This window comes from Manacus candei, unplaced genomic scaffold, assembly GCF_025592945.1.
Source record: "Manacus candei isolate 608988 ecotype Guabito, Panama unplaced genomic scaffold, ASM2559294v1 h1tg000071l, whole genome shotgun sequence".
Taxonomy (NCBI): domain Eukaryota; kingdom Metazoa; phylum Chordata; class Aves; order Passeriformes; family Pipridae; genus Manacus; species Manacus candei.
In genome coordinates, this window is record NW_026138119.1 from 3,420,071 (window position 1) to 3,435,179 (window position 15,109).

The 15,109-nt window shown below is 52.7% G+C and overlaps 1 protein-coding gene across 2 annotated transcripts in view; it reads right to left on the reverse strand.

The window, feature by feature from the left end:
• Positions 1-995: 995 nt before the first annotated feature.
• The window catches only part of RXRA (retinoid X receptor alpha), a 106,131-nt gene continuing 92,017 nt past the window's right edge, over positions 996-15,109 (reverse strand). For both annotated transcript variants that reach the window (XM_051807667.1, XM_051807666.1), the window contains exons 7-10: positions 12,817-12,949; positions 11,625-11,716; positions 9,750-9,855; positions 996-6,091 (exon numbers count right to left, since the gene is read on the reverse strand). In XM_051807667.1, the coding sequence (XP_051663627.1) occupies positions 5,944-6,091; positions 9,750-9,855; positions 11,625-11,716; positions 12,817-12,949 (479 nt within the window). In that variant the 3' untranslated portion in view covers positions 996-5,943. The remainder of the gene's footprint in view (positions 6,092-9,749; positions 9,856-11,624; positions 11,717-12,816; positions 12,950-15,109) is intronic.

Consider the following 15,109-nt stretch of genomic DNA (forward strand, 5'->3'; position numbering starts at 1 on the left):
CGAGACACACAACCACCCTCTGCAGCGGGAGCCGGCAGATGGGAGCGTGGCCGAGCGGGTGCTCCCGGGTTCCCTGGGGGCTCCCAAAATGGGGCAGGGAGTGGGAATGGGCAGCTCTGGGGAGCAGCAGGTCGCTGCCAAGGAGGATAACCCCCCGTGCCCCTTCCCTCGCCCTCCAAAAGCTTCCTCCCAGCGCTTTCCCAAATGAAAAAATATCGCAGCCAAGCTGCAAACCCGGGGATCGTCACTAACCAAATTGAGACACTGATTTTCCGTCTCTAGCTGACCGGCTCTGCAGCCGTCGGGGGAGGATTTATCTGCGCTGTAAACCCCAGGGCGAGTTCAATCTTGTTTGTACCTGGCAACAGATCCAGGTTAAGGGAAGGCCAGCGCTAACGGCTCCTGCCCTCCCACCCACTGCTCCCAGCACCGCTCCTGCTCCATGGGGTAACTCCAGCAGGGATGGGGGCTGGAAAACACCCGTCCATACGCACTCATCACCGGGCTGCGGGTGCTGCCCACTCTGCCCAAAGCTGAGCACCGCCCGTGCTGCCAAGGCACCCTGATGTGCCCAGGGTGGCCTTGGTCACCTCCGTGCCACCCAGGCAGGGACAGGCTGGCACCCGGGTGGCACATCCCTCTGCGGGTCCGGCCACGGGCATCCCAGTGGGCACGATGGCCACTTGTCCCACTGGAGGGGGAGGAGAACGGGAACGGTGCAGGGAGTGATCGGGTCCCCAGCAGGTCCAGCTGGAGATGTCAACGGGATGCGAAAATCACTCATGGAAAAAAAAACCTGAGGAAAAGGAAAAACGTTCCTTGGCTGAGACTCGGGGTTCCCCCTGTGGTTCTGCCATGGGTGAACTTACTCCAGGCTGCATTTAGTCAGACTCGCACTGAGAAGGAAGGATGGGGACCCCCCGTGGGGACAATTCCCCACCTGAATGAATAGCTCAGGACACACCAGTGAAGAACAAAAGAGGACTTGGACTGGGTTATATTTTAAAATGCTCATATATTTTCTCTTTTTTTTTTTTCCTTTTTTTTTCTTTTTCTTTTTTTTTTCCTCATTTTTTCCACAATTCTAATACAATTGTTCTCAAAATACTGGCGTTTCCAGCAGCAATTCTTTCTTCTTTTTTTTTTTTTTTTCCTTTTTTTACCTTTTTTTTTTTTTAAAGTGAATAATAATATACGGTAGTGATTTCACAGTAAAACAGACCTGCGGGAACGCCGGATATACGTGACAAAAGACACCCCTAGACCAGCCCACGCCCTCCCTCCCCTCCCTCCCTTGCCCCCCCCCGAAAAAAATTTTGGAAGTGGGGGAAAAAAAAAATAAAAAGTTCATTCAAAAAAATTATTTCAAAAGAGATTTCATATAAAGCCTTTAAAACACAGTCAGAAGTTTCTCCCTCTTCTCCAGATCCCTGTGGCTGAACATTACAGAGAGAAAGAGAGAAAGTGAGAAAAAATAGAGAGAGTTTATAACAATCTCTGTAGAAGAAACAAAACAATCCAGAAAGAAAATATCCAAGAATACGGTAAGGGATAAAATTACATTTGTACAAAAATAGATTTTAACTTTATTGATGCTTTAGATATTTTTTTTCCTTATGTTTTCTCTTTTTTTTTTTTTGTCATTCTAAATTTTAATGTTATTTTTTTTTTATCTATGCATCCCATAGCCAAGGCATCCATCACTAAGTATTGGGAATTGCTAAAGCTATTTTTTTTTTTACTCAAACCCACCTGCTTAAAAGAAAAAAAAAAAAAAAGAACAAAATAAAACAGAACAAAATAAAACAGAACAAAAGGCATCTTAAAATAGATGCAGTTCCTTTGCCTCGAGGAATACAGATCCAGATTTGGCATTTGCCAATTTGGAAAGGGATTTGGATACAATGGGAGCAAAAAAAAAAAAAAAACCAAACAAAAAAAAAAAGAAAAGCAACAAAATAAAAAGCGAGGACAAAAAAAATAGGAAAAAGAATCGACTTAAAACACAAAAAACCACGAAAAGTCTGTAATTGCTACAGTTATAATATCTGTATATGTGAGTGAGGGTATTTATACAGTGTATATATCTACAGTACATACATGTATACACACGCACATATAGCAACTTAAACCAGCTCCTGCACACTCCTCACTGATGGGGACAGCATCAGCTCTTGAGCCACATTCCTGCCAGCTCCAGCCTTTTTTAGGATCAGGAGCTGAGCCCAGGGCTCCCCTTCCCAGGGTGGAGAGGTCAGGGGTCGGTGTGGGTGTCGTACACCCGCGGGTGCTGCGGAGATGAAGGTCCTTCGCCCCTCCCTCCCCTCCTGGGGGCCCCCCTGGCCACAGAGCTCAGCATTCCAGCGCCCAGGAAACCTCAGCATCCTCATGGAGGGGCCTGGGATGTGCTGGATTCAGATTGGTTTGGGATAGGGCTTGTGTTGGAACATGCACAGGCAGCGAGGGACACCCGGGGTGGCAACGGGTGGCTGAAAAGCTGATGTTTGTGCTATCTTTAGAAAATTAAAGATTGTCCCACCAACAAAAAGGAATTTAAACAAAACAAAACAAAACAAAAAATAATTAGAAATAGATCACCCTAATCAAACCAGATTTTTGCAAGAGTACTAAGATCTGGTTAATCAAAGTCCTACCTCTCTAGTGGATAATGTGCCTTTTTTTTCCTCTAGCCATGTCTCACCTCTCCAAACAAGCACGTCCATACTCAGCGTTATTATGATGAGGACAACAACAAAAAAAGCCAAAAAGTGAAAAGAATACAAATGAAAGACTCAAACTCATGCAAAGCACGTTGCTTTAAGGCTGCTGTGGCGGATGTTATGGATGCACAAAAGCTTTTCCTTCCCTTGGGAAGGGCTGGGCTGGGAATGGAGAGGGTGGGGTGGGGCCTGGGGGTTCATCACCCGTGTTCTGGGAATCCCAACTCCCCTTCACCTGCTGAAAACTGAAATCCCAGGACAAGGCTCAGCCTTTCCCCAACCCCCCTCCACCACGGGCATGGATTGAGGCTGTGAGCTGCTCCAGCAGGGAAACTGAGGCACAGGGATACACATCCTGATGGGAAGCCTGGAACCCATGGAGCCTCCCCCTTGGCATCACACTGCCTGTGGGGGATACCCCCTGCCCATGGCATTTTATCAGGGCTAATGCTAATGGGAATGGGATGGGATGACACAGGATGGGATGGATAGGGTGAGATGGGATGGGATGAGATTGGATGACACGAGCTGGGATGAGATAGAATGAAGTGGAACAGGATGGGATGGAACATGATGGATTAAATGGCCTGAGATGGGATGAGATGGGATGGGATGCATGAGATGGGATGAGGTGGGATGGAATGCAAGATGGGATGGAACGTGACAGAACGTGACAGAATGGAATGGGATGGGATGAAATGGAACAGGATGGGCTGAGATGGGATAGGATGGGATGGGAAGGGACAGGACGGAATGGAATGGGAGGAGATGGGATGGGACAGGAGCTCCCACCGTGCAGCCCAGCACCTTGCAGCCACCACAGCTCAGCACCCAGCACCAAGCAGCCCCTTCCAAGCCATCCAGCAGGAAAAAAAAGTGGTTCCACCCAACAGAGAAGGACAGCGGGTTTATTCTAGTGCAATATCCACCAACTTTCCCAAAGCATCCTCATCCTCTCTGGCAAGCAAGTTCCAGGCTCCTTTCTGCTGGAAGAGCCGGCCTGGGGGCTGCCCAGGGGCTGGGTGGGCTCCGGGCAGAGCTCCACTGGGAGCTGACACCTCCCTGCACCCCCCAAGGGCTGCGCCAGCCTCACGCTGGCAGGGAACAGCCTGCTCGTGTTTCCTGGCACCCTTTCCAGATTTCATCTCTCTTGCCTAGTTTTCTTGGCAAATTCTTGCAGGGTGAAGCTGTTTAATAATATTTTCGGCGGCATGCAGGCTGCTGGGGAAAGGCAGCCAAAACACTCTCCCTGCCGCTGCGGATTTGCCACTTCGGGCCAGCCTGAGGGGGAAGTTCTGACCTGAAATCCTGAGTGTTTTTTTCAGCAGTGAGATGGCCTGCTGAGCTGCAGGGGATGGAGCTGGGGACTCCAGCTGCCAGGCGGGATGACAACAGGCGGGTGGCAACTGTGTCCCCTCAGAACCAGAGGTGTGAGGTGGTGGGTGCTGCTCCACCCCCCCCTCCGGGCACGAAGGAGGTGTTTTCAACCAGCCACAACCCATGGGGAGCAAGAAGAGGATCTTTGGGAGCAAATACTTTGTTGTTTTAAAGCACAAGAGGACATGGAAGCGGTGGGGAAGCCCTTGGCCACAGGCCAACCACAGGCACCTCATTCTTGGCTCGCAGCGCTTGTCCCACGGTGTGTTTGGGACAGTCCATCCTGCCAAGAGGAAAAGAAAAACCCTTCCCAACATCCCTCACCGCTTGCTCTGCTCTGTTTTTTTCTCTAACTCGAGTTTTTGGTGGGGCACTGGAGACCCCTGATGAGGTGAGATGGTCCCTGGCTGACCTCTCGCCACACGCTCCCTGGGGAATCCCATCTTGTGGGGTGTGAGCACGCTCTTGGGACCGTGTCCCTAATCCCCAAAATCTTGTCCATCTCCCTGCTGTCACACCAAGACTCAAGGAAAGGACTGTGCAAAAGCCAAGGTGCTCTTGGTGCTCTCAGTATCCCAGACAGGAGGAGGGGTGGGTGCTGCCGTGTTCCCCACCCAGTTGGGACCTCTCAGCCCCCACATCTGTGCCCAATGGGGAAGATTCAGGGGAGGGGGAGCCCTGTTCTTGCTTCACCACTAATTAACAGCTGCAATTAACCAGCCTGGCCAAGCACTCCCACTAATTGTTGCCTTGCAGTGTTTTGCAGGGCTGAAACAACAGGAGCAGCCTCCTGGGTGAGCCAAAACCCCCGAGTGGGGTCATGCTGGGATGCTGGGGCAGTGCCAGGATACTGGGGCCATGCTGGGATTCTGGGGCCATGCCGGGATGTTGTGCTGAGGGCAGGGGTCCCAGCAGGCCCCCATGAGCTGGGGTAGGGCGATAGGGAGTCCCCGGCAGCCTTAAAGCAAGTGCTCCAGCCGGCTCTTTCCGCGTGGGCAGCTCCACACCCAGCGCAGAGGCATCTTTGGGAAGAGCAGCGATGCCCAGCCGCCCTCTGGGATGGCAGAGGGGGACTTTTCAGGTGCACGCTCTGCACAGAGGGTGACCCAGCTCCCTGTGCCACCGGTTCCCCTGTTATTTAGGGGGGGGATTCAGCTCAATCCCAAATCCTCTGCTGTGAACTGGAAGGAGAAGGCTCTGTGCAGCCACGGGTGACTCATTCACGGGGCACGGCCGGGCCGCCTCTCCCTCCGCAAAGTAACTACCGAGACTACTAATAATAGTTAGAAACCAAAAATAGAATTCTTTTTTTTTTTTTTCTTGGTTGGGTTTTTTTTTTTTTTTCTCTTCTCTTTTTCAAAAAAAACTCCATCCTCTGAAAATAGCCAGCTGCAATCCGGCGAGTTCAGCCACTCCCCTCAGCTTGTCCAAACCCCACTGCCCCCCGAAAGGGCTGGGACTGTCCCCGTCCCCGCTCCTGCCCCGGGGCACCCACGGAGGGGGGTTGGGTGATGCCAAGCCCGGCTGGTGGCTCATCCCAAAACTCATGGCACGGCGGGGGCCGGGCAGGGGGTGGGTGGCGAGCTCTCTCCGCTCCCACTTCTCTACATCTAGCGCAGGGGACCAGCGAGCAGGTCTGGAGATGCAGCAGTGACAGCAAACGGACAGGGGTGAAGGCGATGAGGAGGCGAGGACGGCGGGGGGTCCCCCCCCGGATCAGACGGTGCCTCCGGCGCTGGGGTGAGGAGGGAGGGACGGGCTGGGGCGGCGGCGGAGGAGGAAAGCGGAGGGAGGGGCCCCGCGGGACCCCCCGGCCGGGCGAGGGACTGACCCAGCAGCAGTTTCTCTAAGTCATTTGATGGGGCGCTTCCAGCATTTCCATCAAGAAGGTGTCGATGGGTGTGTCTCCTATTAGCTTGAAGAAGAAGAGGTGCTCCAGGCATTTCAGGCCGATGGACCGGAGGGCTGGGAGGCGGAGCAGGAGCTTTGCAAACCTGGGGGACAGGAGACATGGCACAGTCAGACACCTCCCCACCTCCAGCCCCGCTTCTGCCCGGCCCCCCAAAGCTCAGAAGGGTTGGGAGTCAGACACAACCTCCTGCTGCCAAAGACACGGGGCTACACCCAGAGCTGTGCAGAGAAATCATTAATTATGTCCCCAGCCTTGAAGATCAGGTAGCCACGGTGGATATCCACAACAAACAGTGCTCATAGCTGAGCTGGGAGGGTAAAACAAGAAATGAAAGGTCAGCCCTGGACTGGGGTGCACCACTGGCTTGGTGCATGTGCATCACCACCCAGTGAGCACCCTGAGGTGCTCGTGGGGTCCCCACACCACAGCCACGGCAAGGAGGCACCACGGGGCCAGCCTTGGCACAGGCAGAGGTGCAAACAGCTTCAGCAGCTGGATCTTTGGTCAGGGAAAAGGGCAAGCAGCCGGGAAGGGGATGGAGGAGATGGTGAGTGGCATTAGCTGGCACTTGGCTTGGCGATGTCCCTTTCCTGCAGGCACTGGGCACCTCCCAGGCAGCTCCACCAGCCCTCACTGGGGCTGCTGGCCATCCCCAGCTGCAGCTGAGCCCTGGGGCTGCTGGCACAGCAGAAACCTGGCTGACAGATGGGCTGCAGGCACCTCGGGGGTGAAGCCAATGGAAGGAGACAAGGGCTTTGACACAGAAGTTGGCAGGAACCCTGCAAACCATCCAGCACACAGGGTGCTCCCCTTCTCCAGGCCCAGTACGGAGCCCCAGTAGAACAAAAGCCCTTTCTCCCCAGCCTGCCCTGCCTGGAGTAGATGCTATCAGGTCACCCCCGTGATGCCAGCAAGAGCTGACAGGCAGAAGGACAGGCAGGAGGGTTGGGAAGAGCCAGGGGGGCTGGGGAGAGCCAGCAGCACTGCAGGAGCCAGCTGGGATGGAGATGAGCCCAATGGATCCATATCATGGAAAAGCTGCCGTGTGTAGGGCTCTGAGGGTGGCAAGAGGCTACAGAGCCAGGAGAGAGCCACCAGCTCCTGCAGGGTGCTTTGGAGCACCCTGGGGTGGCCCCACTCTGCCTGCCCATGCCCTGGGGTGCAGGCAGCAACTGGATCTCACCTCCCAGTACCACCTCCTGGTACAAAGCCCTTGAGTGAGTGATCCCCACACAGGAAAAAGCCCTTTAATGGCCAGGAGTGTAGCTGTGTAGTTATTTGCTTTTCCTGCTACAAAAAGCAGGGCTTGAACATAAGCAAAGACCCAGAGAGAAGGGGACCCTCCAGAAAACACACACACACACATAGAGACATGCACAAACACACAGATATTACACATGCATGCACAATTCTCTCTCCCTACTTTCTTTTTTTTTTTTTTTTTTTTTTTTTTTTTTTTTTTTTTTTGCTGAGCTGGCGAGAACGGTGGGAGCAGAGCCAGGAAAAACAAATCAGTCCTACCATCCCATTCAGGAAGTTTCACTTTAAACCAAACCAGATGATGGCTCCAGCCCTCGGATATGTTTAACTGTGAGATAACCAGCCTGGAGCACAACGTGCCAGGGCTGGGAGGGGAGAAAACAGCCCTGATTCCTGACTCCCTGCGGCTGCTGGGTGTCACGTAGGAACCCCCTGGAGCAGCAGGGGCTGCAGGGGGGGAGCATGGGTGGGTTTTTCCTAGGAATGCCTCTCTCTGCCCTGCTGCTGCAGAGGAGTTCTCTTTTGGTGTTTACATGGTGCTCCCAAAGCTCTTGCTGGCCGGGGACTCTGCTGAAGCCCCACACTGGAAGGCACCTGGAATGGTGGGAAGGCCAGTGATCCCACAGTGTGGAGAGGGGAGGGGACCCATCATGGCTCGAGCAGGAGTTTGCTCAACCACAGGAAGAACTTGTTTCCAGCCTCAGATGGTGATCACATTGTGCCATGAGACCAGGAGGATGGAGAGAGTTCCTGAGAACTTCGTTGAGCTCTTGTGCAACTCCGGACTCCCAGCCCACGAGTTAACCCTCCCGAGCCACCTGGGATTATTCCACCCCTGCCCTGCACCGTAGGAGACATGGGGTGAGGTCAGCAGTGCCCGGTCACGGCTCTCAGGACATCCCTCAGCATGCAAAACCTTTAAGGTCACCAAGGAAAGGTGTGGGGATCACACAAAGAGGTCCCCAGCCCAAGGTCAATCAAAGCCAGTGAGAGATTAAACTCCAGAGCTCCTGGTGCAGCTTCCGGACTTAAAACACTCCCTTACACATCACTGAGCATGGAGGCAGAGCCCTGGGGAACTGGTTTGAACTGGTGGCTCAGTGACTGTGCTCAGTCATGCACAGCAGCTTGGCGGTGGTTTGGGTGATGAAGAGCAGGGCTGTCCCCGTGACAGTCCCCTGCCCACCCCCAGCCCAGACCCAGCCCAGCCCCTGTCCAGCAGCACGTGCAAGGGCACCACAACCTGTCTGTGGATACCAGGGAACAATCCAGGAGAGCTGCTGGCCATGACTCCCAAGGCAGCTCTCCCTGTTCCAGGCATGGTTGGCTGTGAGCACAGCTCTTCTGCTACACCACAACAACCAAAGTGCAGGCTCTGGCTCTGCATTTGCTTCAGAAATGCATTTTAATAACACTTTTTGGGAGAGGAGTCAGCTTGAGAGTTGGCCTGGGGTCCACACAAACCACCTGGGGGAGGAGAGGTAACCACCCCTGCTCTGTGCACTGTGCTCATCCCTCACTTCCCCTCCTCACCACAACTCAAATGCACCCATTGGCACCTTCACCCTCACTCTCCCTGCCACAAGCCAACCAAGAACACCCCAGAAGCCCCTTAACAACCCATCTTTCTTCATCTGCCAGCAGAGTGGCACCCAAAGCGGGGAGGGAGGAAGGTCCAACATTACTTCTGAAGGCATGATCTGCCCACTGCATTCACTGCTGTGAGAGCTTCCTTCTTTTTATCCAGACATACAAGACCAGGAATGCAGGTGGGATGCAAATCCCAGTTGCTTGGGCTGTTTTTCCCAGTATCCACGCACCAGTAGCAGTTTCCAGTGCTTTGCTTGCTTGCTCAAAAAACTGTCAGTAACTTAACTGGCAGTTGCCAGCTTCAGGCTGTAACTGGGAAAATGCGCCCACTCAGCTCCGGAGCGGTCCAGGAAAGCATTCCTAATTCCCCCTCCCATTCCCAGCTGGATTGGGGGAGGCGGGGAGGGGAGAAAAGAGCATCAATTGAGGCTTTCACTTCCCAGCAATGATGCTCATCTGCCACCGAAAATTAACTCCATGTGAGTCCTATTTTCGCTGTGGTTTGCTCTCCGTGGTTTCCAAAAGGGAAATGATACCCCCTTCCCACATGTGCTCATCCCACTGCTGCGGCCGCGGGAGCCGGGGCTCCTCAGGTCTGCCCACCTTGTCCTGGCTGGGATGGATTTACTGGCGTGGGAATAAGGACCTCTCTGCACTGCACAGGGGGATTTTCTGAGGGTGTTCACAGGCAGGAATGAGGGGTTTATCTGCAGAGAATGTTGGCTCTGAGCAGAGCTGGGAACAGAGAGCCCCAAACGGAAGGGACTCAGCAGCTGTGTGCTGGTGCGACCCCGAGGACATCCCTCAGGCCTGCCCCAGGATGCAGCACCCTTTGCAGGGGGTTTCCCTGGGGTGTGAGGCTGCAGGAGGAGGGGGCACAGGGGACTCACCTCCCGGGCTGGTCGGGGTATTTGTGTTTGCAATAAGCCTCTAGCGACGCGTACACCTTCTCCCTCAACGCCTCCACTTCGGCCGGGTTCGACAGACCCTTCGAGTCTGAAAGGCAACAAAAAGACCATCAGCCAAAAAATCTCCAGGCTTTCCAGGCAGGCAAGGACCCCCCATGAGCTCCCCAGCTCCCTCCATCCCGCTCAGCACCACCAGACCAGGGCAGAGCGTGGATGCAGGGTGTGAGCCCTGGGTGTTTGGGGCAGTACCAAACAACTCCTGGGGAGCATTCGAGCCCTCAAAGGTTTGCCTTGTGACTACAGATCTGGTTTATTCCACTTCATATCCCCACCCCAACCGTTTTGGCTCATTCCAGTGGTCCCTCATTTGAAGGGTTTAAGCCCCCCTTAAATCCTGGGCTTGTGGGATTTCTCCCTCCAGCACAAGCCCTGAGCTGGGGCTAAAGGAGAAGCCCCGGCTCTGGCAGGTCCCCCGTGACACAGCCAGGATCTGTTTTTAGTAGGGTGAAAGGGACAGTCAAGAAATCGATATCCCCAAGCACATGTGCCACGGGAACCTCTCCAGATTCCCCTTCTTTTACCATATACGGCTAATCCCAAATTACAGACAATAAATTACTGGTGATTACAAGGAGGGCAGGGAATTAAAAAAAAAAAAAAAAAGCCAAGAAGAAAAACAAACCCAAGAAACAGCAATAAACCCTGCTGAAATGGCCTGGCCTGGGTTTGGTGGGAAAATCCAGGGAAGGAGCCGTGCTTGGGCACAAACTGTGCTCCTGAGAGGGCAGGGAAGGGAGGGGAGGGGTGGCTGGGGATGTGGAGGTCTATCATTGACTTCCATTTGATTTTTTGCTCTGGACTGACCTGCTCTAAAATACAGAGACACCCTCTGAGCAGAGCTGTGCAGGTATGTGCAGGCTGCCAGCTGGCTCCTGCTGCACAGGGATTTGCTCCCCAAAATGCTGGAGACAAGCCCTGGCACTGAACCTTCTTCTTCCCTTGGGCAGCTCGGGCCAGGGGGGAAAAGCGAGCAGCATGAACCTTCCTGGAGTCTGTGGAACCAAGCAAACTGCTGACAGATGTTCAAGTTCTTGTGTATTTTATGAGCACGTTTCATGTCTTTCACCCTCTCCAGGTCTGCAAAGGGCTTTTCCAGAAACACGGGTAATAAAACCCTCTGGATGATGAGATCGGGAAACAGAGACAACAATGTCCGTGCTCTGGCACTGCTCTAATCTGTACTTTTCTCTTAAAGGATGTCTACATTCAATTTTGCTTCGATTCAGGGATAATTCCCTCATGCACTAGAACTTTCTTCTCACAGAGTCACTCTAAAAGGGGGGCAAGCTGAGAGGATGAGGGGGAATGGCTGTAAACTGAAAGACAGCAGGCTTAGATTGGATACTAGGAAGAAATTCTTCCCTGTGAGGGTGGTGAGACACTGAACAGGTTACCCAGAAAAGCCGTGCCTGCCCCTGCAAGTGTTTAAGGGCAGGTTGGACAGGGCTTGGAGCAACCTGGGACAGTGGAAGGTGTCCCTGCCCATGACACGGGGTGTGAAAGGATGAACTTTAAAGTGCTTCCAACTCAAACCACTCTGTGATTCTGTGAAAGGGAGGAATGGATAAGAGCACTGGCACAGATTCAGATCCACCCCTGACCTGCACAGGACATGCCTGTAAGGTGGCAGTGCCTGTGCAGCACTTAATTCAGCTTTCACCCTTGCCTCTCTTCCTTCTTGCCCTGTCCTTGGTAACGGGATGTCCTCAGCTACTTGCAGTGGAGATTTATAGGGAAGAAGAGGTGCCAAAAGAGCATCAGCCAAGAGGGCACAGGAGAGAAGATACAGTCATGTACCAGGGTTGAAGAGGACAATGGCTCGCAGGCAGCCCAGCTCTGTCTTGTCCATCAGCATGTCTCGCATTTTTGACACGAGTTCTGTCAATACTCTGCAAAGGACACAGAAATCACAGGCGTCAGTGTTAAAGAGAAATGAGAACACCCAGGTGTCAGAACCAGAGTGAGTTCCTCTGGTCACAGTTAACGAAGCCAGGGGATGGTGCTCGCTTGTACCAGCTGAGGATGTGGCCTCATCTTCCTCCTCTATCAAAAATAGCTCATTAGGAACACCAATAGTTCCCGTGAGGTACAACAGGGGCCATAAAAACTGGCTTCATCCATTCACCGAGAGGCTTTGGCACCTGAGAAAGCTGCCTAAAAATAAAAAATAATAATAAAAACCCACCCCAACAGGTACCTAAAAGTAATTTCCTCTGCCGGTAATTTTTATTGCTCCCTTCGCTCCTACCGCAGGTGCCGGTCTTGAAATATTTTCCACTGATTGCCCAGTTTTTCATGTTAGATCCTGCAGGGAAGTCATGATCTTGCACTTATGACCTCACAGGAACAAATGATGTCACCCAGGTCTGAAGAACAATTTCCTTGCAAGGCACAGCACCAAAGGTGATTTGCTTTCGACTAAGTCGCCTCAAGACGAGTGTCAGGCAGAGAAATCGGCATTTCAGCGGCGTCTGGAGCCACACTGTGGGTCAAACACCCTGGAAGTCTGGCTTTAAAACACTTTCCCAAAGCCTGAGATTAAAGAGCCCTCGGGACACGCACGTGGAACCTGCTGAGTATTTTTGGTGCCTTTTCATTGTGAAAATAAAATCACGTCTTGGTCCAATTAAAGATGAAAAGAAACAATGGAGTGGCCTCCTCGTAACATTAGAAGGCATCTGGACCCCATGAAAGAGGCTTTGATTTGCACTGGGCAGCGTTCTCCCTGTTCTGGGCTGTTGGGTTTTGCAGGTTTAAGAGGAGGATTTAATGTTTTGGCCTGCACAGGGACCACAACACTTCCATGCACGCCATGGGATGGACACCCTCATCCCGGGCTCCTCCGAGGTTGCAACGTGGGGAACGGAGGCAGTTTGGTGCAGAGACAGACATGGGGATGTCCAGGCAAGGTGTTTTGAGATGCAATCCACCCATCCATCCATCCATCCATCCATCCATGCATCCATCCATCCTCCCTCCCTCTGCCCACCTGTCGAAGATGGCCCCGACGCCAGCGCTGTGCGCGCTGTTCCGGTGCACGTGGAGCCCGGTGGCTAAGAGGATCCCGTCTTTCACAGCTATGGAGCGGTGGGAGAAGGAGGCAATTAGGAGCTCATTCCACCCTGGGGAGGAGAGAACAACCAAGGCTGCGGGTTAGAGCCACCTCAGTGGGTCTGGGAATCCGAATCACCTCCCCAGTGCTAAAAAGAGGAGGAACGTGCTGGAGGAACGTGGCTGGATGTGGGAAGGGAGAGGGGAGCCAGCCTTTTCTTGGATGTCAGGGAAGGAAAAAACCATTAAGAAACAAATGCACTAAAAATATAACGCTAATAAGGGAAGCAGTTTCCTCTATAAACCGTGCAGACACGGCAGCAAACAGCTCTGCCTGCTCCTCTCGCTGTGAACCTCATGTGGGTGTGGAGCCCTGTGCTCCCCTCTGCCCTCACTCGCTGCCTCCCAGCACTTCCACACCTATCAACGCTTTCTATCACTTAATTGGGCTCATTTTCAGGCCATAACAGGGCACGAAAGTTCATTCACCATCATTCAGCTCTGTAAAAGGGACCAGGAAAACTCTGTCTTGTGGGTTTGCTGCTTCTGCTGTGTCAATACTGGGAGGGATTGTGTCTGCTCTCTGCACCGGGGTGTCCCACATCCATGACTGCTCCATGAACTGCTTCCATAGCTGCTTGGAAACCAGCTTTTAGTCTTATTATCTGCTGGACATGTTATTTTGGGATATAGGAAACACATCCTCTGAGCCCAGACCTAGTTACAGGGAAGGGAAGGGAGATGGAACCTCCCCACCTTCCAGCTCCCCTTCCCAATCCAACACCTCTTTAAATTCCTAAATCCATCACAGGCTCAGTTCAAGAATGCCTGAAACAAAGCCACGACCAGAGGACGTGCTGCAAAGTTTGAAGGGTGGAAATTTTGGTGACTTTCAACCAAGGAGCAGCATTTTTGGGAAGAGAAGACGGTTCTTCTGCAACACCGGTCACGTGGCTGATTTACCCAGCCAGAACATGTCCTGGAGTTCAGAGCACAGGGCTGCCTGGCAGGGTCCAGAAACATCAGGATATTTGGCTTTGGTGTCTTTTTTTCCCAGTCTGGAAAAGCAACACAACAATCCTTCACCCCTCCTGCCACAGGAACACGTCGCGTCTCACTGACTGGAATAAACACAAGGTCCATGTGTGCTGTATTTACCTACTGCTGCAGCCATGGGTTGTGCCATTAGAAATGTTGACAAGGAATAAAGTTCACTCTTTCCTAAGTGGCCACAGGATGTTTCCACCCCAATCACGGGAACGTTTATTTGGCTATTTACTGGGTGAGGCCTGGCACTTTCACAGGGATTGCAACACTGTGAAACCCAAGGAGAACGGAGGAGAAGATGTGGGACTGCACCAGGAGCCTGAAGAAACTGTGTTCCCTGGATGAAGAGGAACTCCCAGAGCCAGACCCACAGGAAGGTGCCAGGGGTGCCTCCCACCAGCCATCACACACAGACCCACGGCAGCTCCACATGCAGCTCCAACCAACAAAAACCAGAGCTGGCTCACAACATCCATTCCAAGCTGGGCTTATTCCAGGGAAGGAGCACTGAATTAATCAACATCCTTCAGCTAAATTATTCCCATGTAGAGCTGGGATGTTCCAGCTGAAATGGGGAAGCTGCTTCTACATGGTCCTTTCACCAGAACATCCCCAAAGAGCTCACAAAATAGAGACAAGCAGGAAATATTAGGTGTAACCACAGGCAGAAAATTTGAGTTAAGAGACCAAAGAAGTCTACTCCCAAGATTTTTGCATTTGAGCCCAAGCTCTGGAGAAGCAGAGCAGATTTCTTCAATTTGTGTGACTCCTTCCTCACCACACAAGGTGGCTGTGCAGCCTCCAGGGATGCTTTGGCTCCTCTGGGATAGGGAAGGCACCTTGGCAGCGCAGTGACCATTGTGACAATCCACCTCACTGCCAAGTTTCCCCACCAGCCCTACAAAACCAACTGCAGCTGCAGAGATGTAATGCTCAGCATCCTCTGCCAGGCTGAGAAAACATCAGGCTATTCCTGTCTCAGCCCTAGCAAGCTTGGAAACGAGAAAACACGGGGAAAAACAGGCTTAAAAAGTCAGGTTTCCTTCCCCTCCAAAAAGCTCAGAGAGGGAAATATTTTTAAATGATTCAGGATCTGAGGAGAGCTGCTGCCAGCCCATCCAGCACTGCTCCTCCAAAGATGTGTGCTCCACTTATTTTGCCTCCCAGGATGCATGACTGAACCT